Source organism: Equus quagga, chromosome 10 (assembly GCF_021613505.1).
Source record: "Equus quagga isolate Etosha38 chromosome 10, UCLA_HA_Equagga_1.0, whole genome shotgun sequence".
Taxonomy (NCBI): Eukaryota; Metazoa; Chordata; class Mammalia; order Perissodactyla; family Equidae; genus Equus; species Equus quagga.
The window spans coordinates 19,443,925-19,464,828 of record NC_060276.1 but is presented as its reverse complement, the minus strand read 5'-3'; the positions used below and the strand labels follow the sequence as shown (position 1 = coordinate 19,464,828).

Below are 20,904 nucleotides of genomic sequence, written 5' to 3'. Positions count from 1 at the left end.
TTATAAAACTAAGCATACTCTTACCATATAATCCAGCAATCATGCTGCTTGGTATTTATCCAAGTGAGCTTAAAACTTACATCCCCGCAAAAACATGAACACAGATTTTATATCAGCTTTATTCATAATTGCTAAAATTTGGAAACAACTGCAATGTCCTTCAGTAGGTGAATGGATAACTAAACTGTAGTACATTCAGACAATGGAATATTATTCAGCACTAAAAAGAAATGAGCTATGAAGCCATGAAAAGACCTGGAGGAAATGTAAATGCATATTGATACGTGAAAGAAGCCAATCTGAAAAGGCTACATACAGTATGATTCCAACTATATGACATTCTGGAAAAGGCAAAACTATAGAGTCAGTAAAAAGATCGGTGGTTGTCAGGGGTTGAAAGGAGGGAGGGGTGGATAGGCAGACCACAGAGGATTTTTAGGGCAGTGAAACTCTTCTGTATGATATTACAATGGTGGATACATACATTTTAAACATTTGTCCAAATCCAGAGACTATACAACATCGAGTGAACTCTAACGTAAACTAGGGACTTTGGGTGATAACAATGTATTCATTGATCGTAACAAATGTACCACTGTGTTGCAAGATGTCAATAGGGGAGACTGTGTGTGGTGGGGGGACCGGGGTACTTGGAAACTCTCTGTACTTCCTGTTCAATTTTGTTATGAACCTGAAACTGATCTAAAAATTAAAGTTTATTAATTAAAAAAACTAAGACCCATGAGGAAATCTATGTTAAATTTAATTATTTATGGCACATTTTTCAAGGTCTGAAATCATAAAAGCTATTTCAAAATATTTAATCAGAGGATTTTCATTCATTCAACAAACATGTATTGAGTACCTTCCACGTTCCAGGCTTATGATTATGGTAAAAAATGAGATTTCACTAATCTCTATTGTTTACACTCCAAATTAATGGAAACATTTGTAGTTTATTCCTTTTTTTGATTCCTAACAGAGCATACAGCCCAGAAACGAGACATTATCAAAATGGATCAAAATTACAAACCTGTCTATTAAATATACAAGCATGTTAAAAAGCAATTTGACAAAGCTGTGCATTCTTTCAGCTACCCATGGGGAGGGACTTGGGGTAGAAGAAAGTAAAAGTAAGTAATGGAAATAAAATCTTCATGATTATTAGCTATAAATAGTGGAAGAAGAGTTTTCTTCAAAGACAAGATTCATCCTTTACCTAATGAATGGAAAGAAGTCGTGTTATACAAAGATGAAATATATAGAAGAAAACCATATTCTGAGGGTGAAAACATTCCCTAGTCCTAAAAGGAAGCTGCCTCTAGGGAGGTGCTGGGTTTAATTCGATGCCTTGAGCCTGAGGGTCTTCCTAAATCAGTCAAGTACTGAGGTAGGCTGATGTAGTCAGATTGTCTATCCAAAGCAGAGAATGACAATGTAATAGGAAGGGTTCTGGTGAGAAATATTTCCTGGTAATGTTGAGATATGTCCTTAGTGTCCACATTTGTTTTCTGTGGATGGCCATCAATTACCCTGATATGGCAGTCGATACTCTGCATTTTAGTTTAAAAAAATTACAAAAGACCTTTGGCATGCCACATTCATTTTATGTTTGGTTTTATTGCTGATTTTAATTCTTGCTGTAATCACACAGATTTGTGTCTTTGAAGAGAAAGCTGTTACACAGACTTGGATTCTCAGCACTCCAAATAATATCTATCCTTGCCATCTCTCCCAGGGGCTGGGATACTTGTCACTGGACAGGCAGTGTTCCTAATAATCACAATACTAAAAGGAGATGCTAAAAGTGAAGATGACTGTATATAGAAAACTGTATGGAAAAAGAGACATTGACTATCTGTCAAACGGGAAGAAATATTTGATTTGCTTGCTGGGTCAGTACCAAGGATAGCATCTCGAGCTGGAGTTCGGCTGAATAGCATAGAGGTTACTCTGTAAATCAAGTGACTGCTACAGATGGACGGTTATTTATTTCTGCTTTGGTTTGCATGTTTGTCCTCTAGCAAGCCACATGGCTCAATACAAAATAGTGATATTTCATCTTCCTCCTTTTGTTTCTTCTTGTACTGCAGGCCAGTAATTATGCTCATGTCCTGCAAGTCATGTGGAGAAACATGGAAGAGAAAAGGGCAGAGATCTAGTAGAATGGTTAGAGGCATATTCTCCAGTTTAAATATGAAAATATTTTCCCTCTGAGAAAATGAGGAGGACAAACTGCTTCCCTCCTGGGGAAAAGGGCATGCTGATGAGCAGAGATGGATACGTGCAGCCAAGTGGGAGCAGATAATAATCTCTTCAGTTTGGACTTGTCACTAAGAAAAAGAAAATGGGATCTCCTATAGTGTTACTAGGGGACCCTACTTACAAATGTATTTCCCACTCTCTGAAATGAGGGTTTTTGTCATTTTAATGAGGACACCAAGTCTTTAGTTTCACAGACTTAATATTAATTGGCCTATTTCTGAAGTTGGAGTTCTTTGTTCATTGCCAGAACACTGAAAAGTTCAATATTACCTTTTAATAGTATGTTTGAGTAGGTGAATCCATCAGTCCTGATACTAAAGAGTATAGTGCAGTGAATTTATTCATATCCTGCCATCATTAGTTCTTGGTTTCTCCTTTCTGCCTATTTCCTATGTGGAAAAAATGTTTCTCTTTATGGGGATTGCTCCTCAGATCTGAAGGCTGCCAGTTCATCATGGCAATATGTAAGTATGAAGGCATCTGTGAACTCCTTTCAGAGGAGTCACTCAGAGCAAAATCATAGATGTGTTTTTCTATAACAAAAGATCTAAAAGGATTTTGTACCATTAAAAAAGTTAATGCCTAGGTTTCTTCAATGGTACAAAGAAAACAAAAAAATTTTAATGGAAGTAAATTCAGGGAGTTGGCCACCCTTACAAAGCTGCATTACAAGAGAAGCTAAAAAAATTACTAAATTATAGAAGGAAAAATGTGCAACATTCCTCTCAAAGTTCATAAAAAAGTTTGAGCTGGAGTGATTCACAAAGAGATAAAGCCAAAAAGAACAAAGATCAGGAAGAAAGAGAGGGAGATGATATGAGCACGGCCCACTGGGAGTGGTTGCAGGCCAGTTTAGGCAAAATCTCAAGTGAGTTCCCTGACCTCACAATGCCTTGCCTTCCCTGCCTCTGCAGGTCATTACTCCAGTCAGGCTTCTGCCAGCATGGATGCACCTGGGACTTCATTGTTTCTCCTCCCAGATCTCTCAATTCCTCTCTCAAATACACTATCTTCATCTGTCAGTTATCTTGCTGTCCCTCATCACCCTGAGACTCTGTTCTTTCCTTGCTGAGACCTTTAATCTCTTGGAGTGGCCAACTTCACCCAGTCCACTAATTGCTTTCTGGCTAAACAGATTCCACTGCAAACTCCTCAGTACCCTGTATTACTTCATCCTCCTGAAAACCTTTGGCCAGGCTTACCATGCCAATCTCTAATCAACTCAACTTCCTCTGCTCCTTATCCTGGGTTGCAGAGGGCTCTTATAGGAAGTTCCAGACTCATGTTGGTCCTTGCTGATGGGTCTCTCACCTCTCACTGATTTCTTTCTTCCATATTGCCCAGAACGTTTATTCCAGATCTGCTCCTCTTTCCTCATTGTCTCATTTCCAAATCATTTAGCTAATCAATGGTTGACTAGTCACTTGCCAAATGGAGAAGTGTGACCTGCATCTATACTTTTAGCTTCATCTCTCTTGTCTCAAAGGAAGAGCAAACTCCAGCCGAATTTGGATCACCTCCTATTCTTCCTCTCTAGATTCCATTCCCATAATTACCCATAAGTACTCTTTCATACTCGAGCACCTTCAACTCCACCCTCTCCATGGCCTCCTTCCCTTCTATTGAACAACAAACAACAACTTAACTTTAACTTTGTTACCAATTCTAGCCATCATTTATATTGCCGTAGTTGCTTTGCTCAGTACCCAACTTCTTGGCCTGTGGTCTTTGCCCACTTTCTCTCCTTAATGTCACATGTTCTGGCCCCTACCTCCATCACTCTACTAAAATAGCTCTTGCTTAGCACTCTCCTCAATCCTTTCTTCTTTATAATATCTGATAATGTTGATTATTTCTACTTCTATAAATTCTTCTTGTGGGTTCTATAATCCAATTCTTTTCTAGTTTTCTTCCAGCCTCTCAGACTGCTCTTTTTCTAACTCCTCTGAAATCTCCTCTTTCTTTCCTTCTCCCTTACTGTGGGTAGCCACCAAAGTTCTGTATTCAGCCTTTTGCTGGTCTTTCTCTCACTTGCCTTTCATACTCATTATTCGTATTCTCTGGGTTTTGGCCAACAACTCTGTACTACCATCTTCTATTCCTTCTACTTTCTTCAACCCTGATTTGAATACGAATCCTTTATGTCTATTTCTTAACTACCTACTGTCTGAAACTGATCTTGTCATATTCTGCAAATCAGTCCCATCCATCAGTGTGTTTCTGTCAGTTCTACTGTTATGGGTTGAATTTGCCCCGCCCCCCCACAAAAGAGATATTTTGAAGCCCTCAGAATGTGACCTTATTTGGAAATAGCATCTTTACAGAGGTAATCAAGTTAAAATGAGGTCGTTAGGGTGGGCTTACAGATTTATATGACTGGTGTCCTTATAGAAAGGGGAAATTTGGACATAGAGGCAGGCATGCACACAAGAGAGAATGTCATGTGAGCATGAACGTAGAGATTGGGGTGATTCATATACAAGCCAAAGAATGTCAAAGATTACCAGCAAACCACCAGGAGCTAGGAGAGAGGCCTGGAACAGATTCTCCCTCATAGTCCTCAGAAGGGACCAACTCTGCTGACAGCTTGATCTAAGACTTCTAGTCTCCAGAAATCTGAGACAATAAATTTCTGTTGTTTAAGGCACTTAGTTGGTGGAATTTTGTTATAGCAGCCCTAGTGAACTAATACAACCACCAACCCTGCAATCTCCTAGACTAGAAAACCTAGACTCATTCTGTGTTCTTTCTTTTTCTTCATCATCTACATCCAATCTGGCACTAAAGACTTCAGTTATTCCTTTAAAATGACTCCTAGCATCTTTAATCTCATAGTCTCTGTTGCCTCCTTTTCTTCTACCATTTTTTCTCAGTTCCTGTTGTCTTCACTCTAGTCTCAACTTTCATCATTTCATATCTAAATTCCTACAAAAGTCTCTTTTCATATCCTGCCATTATTAGTTCTCTCTTAATCCAAAATTATTTCCCAAAATATATAATTCATGTTGCTTTTATCATACTAGTGCCATTGTTGAGACATACTTATGGTGCCATATTGCTTACTATGATGAGCCTAAGCTTGGCATCCATGGTTCCCCATAATCTGGACCCATCTTGCCCACTCAATCTTTTATCCCCCTATACACATCATCTTTGAGCCCTGCTTTTTCTCCTTTCCTGTCTCTGCATCAAGATGCTTTCTTACTTTCCCTCTTCTCATCAAACCTGTTTGTTCATCTTTCAAATCCCTGATCAATTTTCACTGACTCTGACTATCTAGCCCAAGCTAATATCTCTTGCCCTTGCTGCATTCTAATCAGTACTTGCCAGGTTAGCCCCAAGTAGTATTTCTTATATTTTATGTGGCTTTACATATATTACATCTCTATTTCCACCAGCTTATAGGACACAGTGCTTGTTAATTAATTGATCAAACTCCTAAAGTGGAAATAATGGTAGTTAGAGGGAGAGAAGGAAGGAGATTGTATACCAAAGGAATAAAACTTTGACTATAACAATGAAGGAGAATTAGTCTAAGTCAATGTTTTCCAAATGTGCTCCCTGGACCTCCAGCATCTAAATCATCTGAGATGCCTGATAAAATGCAGATTCCAGAACCCCATTACAGACCTACTGAATCAGACTCTGCAGCCCAGAAACCTGACTTTTTAAAGGTAACACAATGATTGTTATACATACCAAATATGAGAACCAGCAGTTTAAACGAGGAAGGCAGAAGATATATGCTGAAAGGGAACAACTGTTCTTATGTTTACTGGGTACATGTACTTTCCGTCATGGCTAACAATAGAATAAAATAGTTTCACACTATCATGATTTATTTTGATGTGATTCTCTTTCTTCAACACATTGCTTTGAGCACAGCAGTCCTTTCTTCCATGGCAAGAGTATTTCCAGTACTGTATCACAAATATGGGCTGGCTAGTAAAGAGTTTTGAAGAACAGAAATTTTGTGGCACTCCAAGGAAAGGTAAGTGAGACTGCTAGGCTAGCTTTGACTCCTACTTTTTCTGGGAAGTAAAATTTAACCAGAGACAGAGACAGCCTCCTGGAATTCAAGCTTGGTAGCATGGAGAGAGAAAAAAAACAACTCTGAAATCTAGTTGCTTAAGCTTTTAATTGGAACCAAACGATAACTAAAACATGTAGCTGATTTAGATAAAAACTGAGGACCCACTCACTGACTCACACCGAGCAGGATTTCTGCAGTTGAGTACTACAGAAGCAAGATAACAAAATTAGATACGATCCAGGGGAAGAAAAATGCACAAAAGTCCTTGAATTAAAATGAATTGAAACCTTCTGGGAGAAAAGCTATTTGGTAAGCTCCATTAAGTCTATTGTAGATAGCTTTATTTGACAAAGCAGCATCCTGGCATGTGGAACAGGAAAGAAAATAGCTATAAGATGATCTGTCAGGGAGTTTCCAGTCTCTAAACGAATAAGATTCTGTGCAGTAGCCAATACAGCTTTTAACTCAAAAGAGATACAGAAGCAAAATGCAATTATATAACCCTAGTAAGTGCATTCAATCTGAATCTCCCATACACCCCTCTCCTCCCCCAGTAACTCCTCAAACTCAGCAATTTATCAAGTGGATGCTCAAACTTACGGTTGCATTCCTTTTAGGGTAACACTGGATTAACACTATATACAACACTGTAGATACTGAGGTCAAAGATTAATCAGCTATAAAACATCCTGGCTAACCAGTTAAGTAATCTGAATACTTCAATTATTATTAAACTCTTTTATTTATTTTGGCTATAAGTTTATAGTATGTGTTTGCAGTAATTAGTTCACTGTTCTGAAAATGCTAACTATCCACTGATTACAAAGGGTTTATTCAATACATATGAAGGTTTATATGTTTAGGAATCTAACATATGGCAAAACTAGAGGAAACTCAGAAGTAACAGCTAACGAATACCTTTAAAAAAGGTCTGGCTTGATGGTTTTCTTTCCTTAAGAGTTTCTGTTCATGGAGTGAAGATTCTAGGACCACATAAATGGCTATAGGAGCTGCTGACTTCAATATGCAAGTACTGGAACTATGAAATTCTGATTTGCATTATAATCACTCTGTTCTCTGTCTCCATCTCTCTCTCTGTCTCTCTCTCACACACACACACACAAACATATGCACAGTAGGGATAGTATACTAGCATATGTCCAAGGTCTAGCACAGTGCCTGGCATGTAATAGTTATTAAATGAATGAATGAATTCATTTAACCATCATAAAATCCCCGTTAGATGGTTTTTATAATGTACTTTTTACAAGTGTGGAGGCCGAGGTTCAGTCGGGAAGAATTTCTTCCTATGTCAAGGAGGAGAGAGCTGGGACTAGAACTTAGGTGTTCTAACTTTAGGTCCAATGCTTTTGTCCGCTATACCTTGCTGACTCCTAAGATTGTCTGGAATGGTTTACCTGAAAACACTGGTCTTTTGGCTGATATTTTAATCTCCCCATGGTAACCTCCCTCCAAGATTTTTTTTTATGAAATTAAAGGGTAGTGTTGTCATATTGCTAAACCATTTTGCCTTATGAGTTCCACTGGGGATCCACACTGTGGCTTCTGTCTCACAGTGAAGTCCTGTCTATACTAGGTAAGAGCAAAAGCCTTTGCCCAGACAACTGTTTGTAGAGTTCTGTTTAGTTCCCAATAAACTCCCAAATAACCACAATGGAAGGCAGCAGCCAGGTACACTGTCATGTATTGCAGATATTGCCCTTTAGTTTGTAGATTCTCTTTTAAATTTGTGATTTTTAAGAGAAATATTCAATTTTTATGAAGATAAATTTATCAAAAATATATTTTTTGATTTCTATCTATGGTGACCTTCATCCCAAATTATATAGCCAATTCCTATACTTTCCAGAATTTCTTTTGCTATACGTATTTTTTTACATTTGAATTTTAAATCTATCTGTTATTAATTTTGGTGTAAGATATAAGAGCTTTAGGGCTCTAACTATTTTCCCTAAAAGTTTGGCTAGTTACCTATTTAAGCATAAGCTCTCTTATGGCTCCTCCTGTAGAACATATTATTAATAAATCCAAAACAAATTGAGAACAATGCTGCCTAAATGTCCAGCACTACTAGGAAAAGAAAGCCCACTTTTAATTAGGCACTGTGATGGAAGATGAAGGTAAATGAAGACCACAGGAAATCCTGTAGCCACATGGTTGATATTCAGCGAGTATGTACTTATATGGCCTCACCACTTGTTTCCAGCCGGTTCCAGTCTGATGGGTTTGTGCCCATGCCTTACTGGGTACGCACAGTTTGAAAATATCATCCCTGCAAGTGCATGTTAGTTAAATAAAATAGAGCAAAATTATCTTTACCTGATTCCTCAGTTTCTTTTGTTTCTGTTGTTTCTTCTATTTCATCATCAGACATCTCCATTTCTTCTTCTCTCCTGATTCCCATTAATTCATCATTATGTATGTTGCGAATTTCCTAAGGTTTAAAGGTATGCTTTTTAGGTGGGAAAGCCTTGGAAATGTTGAGGAAATGAACAGAGTTAAGGACAAGATAAAGCATGGTTTTTTGACATGTAACAAAACTTCAATTTTCTCTTAAGGTGAAGGCAAAGGAGCATGCTGAGGCCAAAACAGTCTCAACAGACAAGGCAGACTTTGTACACTCTGTCTTGCATAAAGCTTTCTTTCCACACCCAGAGATCTGGCAGTCAATGATTATTGTATCCCTCCCATGTTAGAAAGCACTGTTGGCCAGGAAAGACCTCACCTCTTACTCAGATGAATGTTTGCACTTTCCCTTAAGAGTTCTGCCATTTTCACCTTCCCATGTCAAATCCTTTGATTTTACCGCTTTACATTCTCTTCCCCTTCCCCTTACAGTCTTACTTGACAGAACTCTTAATCAAACTTTTGCAGGTTTAGAAGTTAGAGCAAAAAAGAGCTGTCAGGAGAGAACTTCTACCAAATCAACCCTTCCATGGATAATAACTATACTCTCTGAACAAAATACAAAACCAAACCAAACCAAACCTCTAACTACTTGATGGCATTGGAGAGTGAACAAAAGCAGGCATATTCTGAAGAGGAGCTGACACTCAGAAGAAGGGTGTGAGTCTCCCAGTTTTTTAAGGGCCTTTTAGTCTGAGACGACAGTTAGTACCTCACAGGGCAGCTAAATTTTTAATAGAAAATTCACAGTCCTTACATCCTAAATAAATCAAGGAGAGAGTTTGGGGGCAACCACAGCCACTGGAAAGTGAGGAGTGGATCCCAGAACGGAGACAGCCAAAGGGAGAGAGACCCAAATTCTATGTCTAAGATCTGTTCAAATTTCTGTATGAACTCTGAACCACAAAAGCACAGGGCAGATTCCAAACAATATAGCTAAGGCTAAAAGATCTGAACTGAGATTTGAGCTGCCACCTAAGAGAGTTTCCAGCTTAAATCCAGTGAAGTAAATTGATCATTAAGACAAAAGAAAACAAAAACCAACATTCTTTGGAAGAACATAACAGAATCCAGAATCTTAAAAGCAAAATATTCACAATATGCAGGAAAAGCCCCAAATTACTTGACATACAAAGAACTAGGATGAGATGATTCATTTTCAAAAGAAAAAACAATCAACAGAGATCAAACTTGAAATGAACCAGATATGGCAATTCGCAGACAAGGAGCTAAAGCAACTATCTCAATGATGTAAAGGAAATATGCTCACAATGAATGCAAAGATAGGAAATCGCAGCAGAGAAATAGAAACTTTTAAAAAGAACCAAATGGAAATTCTAAAACTGAAAAATACAATATCTGAAATAAAAGTAATTAGATAAGCCTAACAGTAGAATAGAGATGCCAGAATAGGAGAGAACTTAAAGAGAGAACAATACAAATTTACCCAATCTGAAGAACAAGGAGAAACTAAGTAGACTCATACAAAGAGAGGCGAGATTAAATGATTCAAAATATTTGTAAAAAATAGTTGAAGATTTATCAAATTCGATGAAATATATTAATCTACATATTCAAAGAACTCAGTGAATCCCAAGCAGGACATGTGTGAAAAAAAGTATATCTAGGAACACCATAGTCAAACTGCTGGAAACTAAACATAAAGAGAAACACTTTAACTCTTTAGTTAACTAAACTTATTGTGATAATCATTTCACAATATATGTAAGTCAAATCATTATGCTGTACACCTTAGACTTACACAGTGTTGCATATCAATTATATCTTAATAAAACTGGGAAAAAAAGAGAAACTCTTATAAAAGCAGCCAGAAAAAAACAACACATTATATACAAAGGAACAACAATTTGAATACTTGGATTTCTTTCAAAAACAATAAACGCCAGAAGTCAGAGGAATAACATCTTTAAAGTGCAAGCAAAAAGAAAAAAAATATTTGTTTATTCAGAATTCCATACTCAGAGAAAAATTCTTTCAAGAATGAAAATGAGATAAACATATTTTCAGATGAATATAAATGCAAGAATTTGTCACCCAAAGACTTGCACTATAAGAAATGCTGCAGAAAGTTCTTTGGGCTGAAGGCAAGTGCTACCAAACATAAACACAGATCTTCAGGAAGGCATGAAGAACACTGGAAATGATTAAGATCACACTGAAAAAGTCACTTTAAAGAAACGTAAGCATGAGAACCGTGCGTTCTGGAGTAGCTTGCAACCATTTAGACGCCACTTGATGCCTGTCAGAGGCTCCTCAGCACTGAATTGAGAAGTCCTTGCCTATGTTAGTCCCAATTGGGCTGTAATATAGGAAATATGCAAAGCTATCTGGCAAAAATTGTTTCCATTTAGGGGGATTATAAATATGTCAAATGGGTTTCTTAATAATTAATGCTATAGTTAATCACTATCTCAACTAATATCCTCCTTCTTATTCCTTTTATTAGGAAAAATAATGATTTCTATATCAAGTTAAGTTTTCATTAAAGATAAATAAAAGTAGCTTTTTAAAAAGTGAGCTACGGGGCCGGCCGTGGCCGAGTGGTTAAGTTCGCGCACTCTGCTGCGGCGGCCCAGGGTTTAGCAGGTTCAGATCCTGGGCGTAGACATGGCATTGCTGGTCAGGCCACGCTGAGGTGGCATCCCACATAACACAAGTAGAAGGACGTGAAACTAAGATATACAACTACGTACCGGGGGGATTTGGGGAGGTAAAGCAGAAAAAAAATTGGCAACAGTTAGCTCAGGTGCCGATCTTTAAAAAAAAAAAAAGTGAGCTATTCTGTGTTATCACTGATAGGTAAGAAGCAAAAAAAAATTAGAAATACTAACAGTATCTCTCATGTGCTGCAGGGGCATTACTTAAAATAGAAAAAAATGATGACTTACTTGAGAAAAGTGAACATTAAAGGGCTGTGTCAAGAGAGATTTGCGATGTCTTATTCAAACTCATTGCACAGAGAACAATAAAGGAATTGCTCATTTCTAAGAATTTATTCTATCTCAGGAGCCTGGATTTCAGTTATCATCAAAGAACTGTTACTGGAAAGGTGATTATAATGAGGTCTGACACTGGCAAATTTGAATGTTGTACAACTTACTGCATCAGGAAAAGTCATGGCTCTCCTAGTTGCCTAACAAAACTGTACACTGTCAGAGGGTATAAGTAGAGACCAAGTCTCAATTTACAAACATGTCATCTAACTCTGGGAAAGTTACTGTGCTTCTCAGAGGAGGAAATTGTGTTCCTTTGAGGGAAGTGTCCCAGGACAGGAAGATCTAACTGAGAGCTAAGACATGCCCTGTAGCTGCTCAGCATCCACAAAGCATCTTTCTGCTTCCAGCTGGGCAAGAAAGCATAACCTCTTCTTAGAAGTATAAAAAGTTCAATAACTAAGTGATACAGCTTATGGAGAGGTCTTTCACATCTTCAAAAAATTCCTAGAAATATAACAGATCTACAGGCAAATTTTACCCCAATGCCTCAAAATACTTCGGGAACAAGACTTACCAGTTCCTTTATCTGATAATGAAATGAGGGTAAGAAAAACTTAGGAGAAGCTTGCTCTATGTTATTCAGTCAGGTAGGCAAAGTGGCAGAACTTAGACAATCCTTCTTAGCTACAAAGGAACTTAGGAACTTAGGCCTGTATCATTACTCTTCTACAAATATCCAATACTAAGTCACATGAATGGGATAGAGGGAAAAAAGAACATCAGAGGTTACAGGGTACCATACTACAGTAAAGTTATGGAGAGCATTTAGTAAATGACAGTACCCCTCAGTAAAGCAGGTGAGATTTTAATTCTTTGGAAACCTTACCATTAAAGCACTTGATATCCAAGATATTTAACATATCTGTTTTCTGTATTCTATGGCGAATCAAAAGGTTCCGCTTCGTAAAGCAAACCCCAACAAATACCTTCAGAATGAAGGGCTAAAGAGTACTATTTACCTAAGGATGGCATTCTACCTAGCTTAGACATAGGTACAGGCAGGAGGAGAACTCTGAGTCACCGAAGTGCAGGCAGCAAGGGAAGCAGCTGCCTCCAAGATTTGCCCTTCTTCCCATCCTGACATTTGGATCCAGTGCTGAAACCAAAAGAGTGGCAATGGCATGCAAAGACATTTTACAGAAATTTTCATTTGTAAATCTCTACCTGAAATTGACTGGATCACATCACTGATAGACTACATTAAGAAAGGTAAGAGAGCCCTCCTAAAGTTTCTATACTACTCTCTTGCCCAGAGTAGACCTGTGACATTTTTCATTTAAACAGTGAAGTGTTAGTGATTTCTGAAAATGCATTATAATAACTTTGAGTCTGTTCTAATGGTAACTTTTTCTGAAGCTTAGAAATTCACATGCTACTTCACAACGGAGAACAAAGCACTTTCAACATAGAATAAAGCTGAAACGCTAGACAGAGGAAAATGCACAAAGAGAATCACCTTTGTACCAGCTGACATTTTTGATTTATCATAAAGTAAGCAGATCATAAATCACTGCACATTAATTATCTAACTATATAGTTTCACAAAAATTTATGTGGACTTAAATTCATCGTAGTCATGTTTTATGATAGGAACATGATTATCAGAAAAGCAAAATTCCTTATTAATTGTGTAATGAAATTGTACTTACCCAGACTTTCAACATTAACAGGATACTTGGTGGGGAAAGGGTCAGATGAAGGAATGGAAAGGAGCAGAAGATAGGGAGATAGCTTCTACACTTATGTAGAAATTTGATTCTGAGATATCACTTAACACAATGAAGCAAAGCACAAACACAGGTTCTTAATCAATGTCTATTGTATGATACATAATGGAAATACAAATTAGGTTGATTCATATTGTGTTAGTATGTGTTTTGATGGCTAAAAGCCAATAGCTAGTGTTAGTACAAATGGGTCCTAAAACAAGGTATGCAGATGACGTGAACATCTATCTGCAAACAGTTCTTCAGAGTTTGGAATGGTAGGCCTGGAAATCTGGAGAGAAAGTTATTTTAGCAATCACAGTATTTCATTTTATGAGAATGCTAGCAATCACCAAGTCCCTTTTACTCTGGCCCATTGGTATGAAACCTCACAATAGGGAGGATGCCGGCGGGTATCTTCTAGTGCCCACTGCTATGGTTATAGTTTCTATATATCATCCAAGGTTTAGCTTCTAATCTAGGCTTTCTTCTCAGTAAGAGAAACATGCAGGTTTTAAATGATTCTTTAGAAAAAGAGTTCCCACAACATATAGAACTGTCAGTAAAGTCACTGTGGACACTATCTTTTAGAAAGGGGAGGGACCTCAGCCTTCTCTTATTTCTCTTTCCAATTGTATCACCAGGAGCCTCACACACATATAAATCAGGAAAGCAAACCAATGAAAATGACTCATTGGCAAACTAGTCTGCCTGGCATATGCTACCAAAGGGAGTGCCTGAGCTCCTCGAAGGCAGGGTCTTTTTCTTCTTACTCCATAACTTTTCTCTCACCAGAGTAAGACAGTGTTGGCTGCTGGTAGGAAGATGACAGTGAAGACAAGGAACAAGTACTTTGTGACATGAGGAGGTCAGCAGCTGGCTTATTCCCAGAGGCAACTGGTAAAAAAGGTTCAATGTCAGAAACTTTCACCTTGATGAAACCCCAGACTTAGGAGTTGTAGCTTTGATGCTTAAGTCAAGAAAAAGCCAGTCTGGTTGATTAAGTCATTGAGATGCTCTGATTCTCGGTGGAGTGCTAAGAGGTACCCCAATTTAAAGGATAGTTTTGTCTTTTTCTACACAATACCTCCTTTTAGTCCTCAGAGTTGCCTGGTATCAAGTGAAAGTATGCACAGATTAAAAAACAGACATGATTTAAAGAGGCACCACTATAAAGTAGAAGAGGTCTTTTAGGTTTAGGGAATGCAAAGCCAGAGGAGGGTCATGAGCTATGTTCCACTCTCAGTAGTTTTACTTATCAAGATTGAGGTATTCGAGGTGGACTTTAATTTAGTCCAATGCAACAGGCAGGAAGCATTTTTCTGGGTTTCTAAAAAGAATACAAGGCACATAATGAAAAATGTAGCTCTTGGCAAGTCATGCTGGCCAAGTATTTTATCCTCATCACTCTGCCAAGGAAGCTCTGATACAATATTAGGTGATGGGGCGCATAACACTCAGTTCTCTACAGACTCAGTGAAATGTATAGCTCACTGGCATAGCTAGCTTTACTGAGAAGGTAATTAAATTCAAGTATATACCCACCAGATAGGTAGGCTTGATATGACTACAGAGAGCCTTGATGAATAATATTAATGGAGAATATTATATTGCAAACCTATTTATAAAAGGGTTGTGGCCTAGGGAAGTCAGTGATCTCTTCCTCCTACGAAAAGGCAATATTGTACCGGCAGGGCTTTTCATAATGGGCAGGGCAGTTCAGGTAGCTTCTTCCACCTCCTCAAAGGGATTCATGTGTACATGTATTCAAGGGAAGGTAGAGACTGCTTTTCTACAATTGTAAGACATATTGGGCATTTTTCTCTCAATCTTTATTCTTTTGAATCATTCAAACTAAACTGAAGAGTTTGGATATTTTTAATTTAGGGTATTAAGCCCCATTCCTCCCCTTGATTACTTCTGTTACCATTCTAGCTCCCTGAGGGCAAAGACTATCTCATCCTGTGTTGCTGTCATAATGCCCAAGACACAGAATGTGCTCAGTAAACGTTTGAACCGAAATGTTGAATTTTTTTTGTTGAGGCTCAATAACATGGGGTAGCCCTAGGATTCTAAAATCATTGTGTATTACAGTAAGACAATAGCTCCCTTTTTTGTTCTTAATTCTTTTTTAAAAAAATAATTAAAAACATTATTTGCTTTTTATGACTCTACCCATCCATTGGCTGGTGTGTCTTCATGGATTTCTCCCCAGTGACTCTCAGTTCCCTTTGCTGTATCAGAATTGATGGCTCAGAGACTATTAGTTTTATGAATAGGGTTTGGTTCTAAATGCTCTTTATGGTTTTTAAATTGTGGCCACACAAACTATGTCACGTCTTCTCATGAAGGACAGAAAGAACAGATGATTATCTTTGTTTTATAGGTTAGGAAACTGAGATCTACAAAGGTTAAATGACTCGCTCAAGACCACAAGGCAATTGTACCAGATCTCAGAACGAGAAGAATTTCTAGTCCTGAACTGCCCACTTGCTAGCTGTGTAATTTTGTGTACATTACGTAACATTTCTGTGTCTCAGTTTCCTTACATGTGAAACATGGATGCTACACCTACCCATTATCGCTTACGGAATTGTTAATGATAAATTGAAATAATACTATTTACCATTAAATAGCATTTACATTTTTTCAACTGTCTATATATCTCTCATCTCATTTAATCATGTAAGACTGGTTTCATTATTATCTCCAATTTTCAAGTGAAGAAATAGAGACTGAGAAAGACTGAGTAACTTGCTCAAAGTCACACAGCTATAACATGTCAGAGCTGAGATTTGGATTCACATCTGACTCCAAGTCTCATGTTCTTTCCACCAGACCACATCTATTGCGAGGCTCATGTAGGTGAGATAATGAATGTGAAAGTGCTTTACAAAATGCGTCTTACAAATGCTCTTTAAATATTACGGAATATATCAATCTGCATTGATAGGTATAATAGGATTGCTACCAGACTGGTAAAGAGGACTCAGAAACGAAGTTGAAAAGTTGCTACATATAAAGATCGAAAGTGTCAGGGCTAGGTAACGAAGCTGCCCATAAGAAGAGAAGAACTTGAGGCATATGTAACACCATTCCAAGGGGAGATCAGTGAAAACAAACCTCCCATCTTGGTTTTTAATCTCGGATTCAAAATAGCAACCTAATCACATCAGACATATTCTAGTGTTATGCTAAAAATGTCACTTGATCATAAGCAGTGAGGTGTGTGGCAATCTTAATCTGAAATCAGAGTCCTCTATTACCTTTCAAGCTGCCACCTATAGAGATGGCTGAGCGGGTTTGATAAAAGCAGCTTAGAAATTTCAATGCTCCAATATAACACCAGGCAACTTCCAGCTTCAACTATCAAGACGCTCTAATAAATGTAAGACAGCCCTAAAATTACTAACAGGTCAGTAATTATTGTTGTATTCAAGGCTTGCTAGCTTAGAGAAGTAAACTTATAATTACACAGCTACATTTTTACTACTAAGGTTTCTACCCAGCAGAATGCACTCAAGACAATACAGGCACATTTATTACCCTTTTGGCAGCAGGTGGTCTGGACACAGTGACAGGCTATAGAACACATCTTAGTGTTTCATTAGGGCCTTGTGACCATAGGAGCTTGGCACTTTTTAATTCTGACTAAACTCTAAATCAATAACTTGTTAAAGAAAGAAACTATCCCCTTGAGGGGCTACCACAGTAAAAAGTTACCAACCTCAGCTTGTTTGCACCAAACGCTGATGTTTTTACGCTGGGCTTTTGTGAAGTGGTCCCATGCCTTTTGTTTGGAGGCGGAATGGTACACAGCTACTATCTGCTCAACTGCAGCATCAGATCAGCAGTTGAATCAGGCCAGAGTATCATCCAGGGATGGCAAAAGAGAGGAGAAAACAAATAAGAGAAGCATCAGGCTTGTTGTATCTTCTTGTTATGAAACTATTAGATCGTAGTTGTGTTTGGAAAAGGCTATGTGTGTTGGAGCACTGTGATTTTAAAGGAGGCTCAAAGGCAGAGACATCAATATACAGAAAGGAAAAAGGGAACTCCAGAAGGTTTAGGGTGAAATGGTGACTAAAGTTCTAATACAGGCAGTCTGTATTCATTGAGGCAGGAGAGGCAAGAATTGCGGTGAATGTGATTTAGTACTATTGCCTCTGCACAGCACAGCAGCAAGTGGCAAACTATACCAGTGCCTTTCAACCACTGGCTTCTTTCATAAACTAGCCCTCCAAAATGAGTGCAGATGGTTTACTTCAACAGAATCCATTCTTTTAATATTCTGAGGTGTGTTTGACCAGAAGCATCAAATCAAAATCTAAGATGGATGGAATCTATTTTAAATCTACCTAAACAGGCTCCTTGACTGGAGAAATATGTTTTATGGAAGAATACCGTGTAAGCGCAGTCCTAGAGGTATTTTTCTGCATCTCTTAAAACGTCAAATGGAGAAATGTGTACAAATATTCTGGAGCTTTATCCTAACCAGCTCAAGAGAAAGGAAGCTTAGACATGACTTTTTTTGGGAAAAGAAAAGAAGGGCAAGAGCCTCTGCCTGGCTGGGTGTTCACAGTAAGAAAATCCGGAGGTGTTATTTCTTACTTTACAGCTCTGTTTGTACCCTGTCTACTAATGATTTAAGGATTTATATTTTCACGATGCTTGCTGCTTTCTTTTTCTCTTTATTCTGAAGTCCTAAAAACATGTGCTTTCTCCCCCTGGATTCTATGCTCATATACACTTTCCAAATAAAAATGAAACAACTCCTCCTTAATCCCAATTGTGTATGAGTCAAGTATGGGAAGTCAAGTGTGAGAAGAGTGGGCCATAATTGTTTAAAAGCAAAATCATGAAACTATACCCTTATTCTTAGAGTGAATACAGTTTCTTACTCAAAAGATATGAGTGCATAGTTTTATAATATGGTGAACAAAAACTTTACTTGAGAATTTTTCTGACCTGTCTCATTTAAGAGACCCCGGATAGGTTTGGAGTGGTACTTCTTTTTGAAAATGGCCATTTCAGTGGTTTCCCATCCCATCCCACTGTCTAGGACATCCAGCAAAGGAAATGTAGAAGAAAGGAAACTAAAAACAAAAGGTAGAAGCAGCACATTTGGCGTTTATTCAATCCACTTGGGAAACATAATTACATTTCTTACTAGAATGGAGTACCTAAAAAGCATATTATATAATAATGATGCAAATCTGAAGCAAAGAAGGTTACACGTGCTAATTCTACATTCTAACTTCAGCAATGAGATCCACAACTTTCCACTGAGGCCTGGGGTGCTTGTAACTTTAAGAACAAGCAAAAGTAAAGGCACAAGATTGTGGCCTAAGTGTCAGTGTTTCCAAGGAATGAAGTAGACATACCAGGGAAAACAAACATAGGAGGTGCCACATGTATACCATGAGACTAGAGCTTGGGCATTTGGCATATAAGGAGAGCACAAGGCAGTGAAGAATGAAGCCTTGCCCCTTGACACAGGATGGGTCTGTAGGCCTGGCTCCTGTATAGAGAAAGTGGTGACTAAGTGAAATGCCCTCTCACCCTTCCAGCACAACTCTGACTTCCACTCACATTGAATGAGAATTCCAGAAAGGGCTTGCTTGAACTTCTCCTTTGCTTCTTCCATGTCTTTCTCATGGGCAGCTTTCTCATTTACCAGGCGGCGGACGTGGCTGTTAGCCGACTGGATCATGGAGTAGAAGTTGTTGGCGCTGCGACGGTTCACCTCTCCTCGCTCAATCCAGGTGAGTAAGGTCTGTACAGCTTCTGAGAATTTGGAATCATCTGAAAATAGAGAATTTATTTTTAGAAAAATCAAAAGTAACCAAATCTCAATCTATTTTCCCAACATACTAGCAAGGAGGCCACCATGGCTTTTTGGCAGTGGTTGTTAAATAAACTACTGAGGATGAAGAGCCACTCACGCACGCACATGTACCCAGAGGCAGCAGGCAGACAGACAGACAGACTGAAAGAATGGAAGACTCAAAGGTAGTCTGATTGGCTGCAGTCTATGAAGAATTTTCAGAAAGAGAATTACTTCTTCTTTCCTTAAAAAAAGTTTTTTTTACCGATATAGTTTTCACCTCTTATAAATTTCTTAACCTTTCTGATTGTGTGTGCATGTGCATATGTGTAATGTATGAATTAGCAGTGAGAGAACTTCAGAATTCTACAATCCTGTTTTTTAGTAAGGAAAAGAAAACTTGAGTCTTGAGTTTAACTTGAATTTGACAGTAACTTTATCCTAGATCCATGGAATTATAGTGTTGGAAGGAGGCTTAAGAAAGAGTTAAGTAATTCTTTAGATATAAACACTTACATCTTTGACCCCTTATAACAGCATTCCTGCATTCAGTCCACAGCCCCGGGCCTTCCACTCAGTGCCAGTCACAATCTGTTCTGAAGTAATTAATTCTATTTCTACATTTCTCCACATCCTGCTTCTCTTGCCTGAGGAACAATCCAAGTAGATTCCTGCAGCTAGTTAGGAGTTACTCTCTGATGTTAAAATAGTAGCACAACTCTTTCAAAGCTTCTGGTCCAGCTTCCTAAGATAGCCACTTATATATTCTGCTGTTAAAGACCCATGAGAGGGAGAATCCATTAACATCCCATTGAAGGCCCCTTCTAGGGCTCCACATCCCTCTCTGGTCTGAAACGCTCATGTTCAGTAGAAATATCTTTCACTGCAATTTGAACTTCTTGCCTTTTACCTTTGTTTAGTGTAGACATATAGAGAGGTCAGCCTCCCCTTTATAGTAGCTTTTCATTTCATTGCTTGCACACAGTCTTTATGTTGATGCTCACTTTTTGCTTGAGGTCCACATGTAAAATCATTTGAGATCCACAGCAAAGTCATTTTTTTAAAAAAAATTCAACCTGACCTGTTTGGTGTCATGTGAATACGTAAGTCGTGGACCTGGCATCTTACCAATGCTTTCAGCCTTTCTAGCTTTTCAAAATGTTCCATTATTTCTGTGTCTCTATTATAGATTCTGTTTTCTGCTTTTCTGTTCCAGGAAGACAAAATCAAGCCAAACAAAAGATTTCTTACATGTGTGAATCCCTTCAGCTACATGGTAGAAACAAGTATGGTGAACGAGACCTATCTGGAAAGTGGAATTAGCAGCAGCTTGCTGAGCCTAGAGCCCAAGAAGCAGGGAAAATTCATACCGTTAGAGCTGGGTTGGTGCCATCAATTAGATCAATGGGACATCTGCATTCATCCAATAAAATCAAACATTCTCAGAGAATGAAAAAGACTGGATTTGAGCTACTAACACAGGAGACCAGGCAGGGCAATTAATGTTAAATTAGCAAAATGGCTCTGAGAGTCAAGCAAGGGGAACAGGAATCAAAACCAAAGGGAAAGCAGTCTGATTTAGCAATGTCTAAAAGTCTCCATAGTCACTGTGTGAAATAACTTCGCCAT

The 20,904-nt window shown here is 38.3% G+C and overlaps 1 protein-coding gene across 11 annotated transcripts in view; it reads right to left on the bottom strand.

Moving 5' to 3' along the window:
• Positions 1–20,904, bottom strand: part of ENOX2 (ecto-NOX disulfide-thiol exchanger 2) — a 259,169-nt gene that overhangs the window by 15,178 nt on the left and 223,087 nt on the right. For all 11 annotated transcript variants that reach the window (XM_046673947.1, XM_046673946.1, XM_046673938.1 and 8 more), the window contains 3 exons: positions 19,041–19,253; positions 17,176–17,282; positions 8,639–8,753 (listed from right to left, as the gene is read on the bottom strand). In XM_046673947.1, coding sequence (XP_046529903.1) covers positions 8,639–8,753; positions 17,176–17,282; positions 19,041–19,253 — 435 coding nt within the window. The remainder of the gene's footprint in view (positions 1–8,638; positions 8,754–17,175; positions 17,283–19,040; positions 19,254–20,904) is intronic.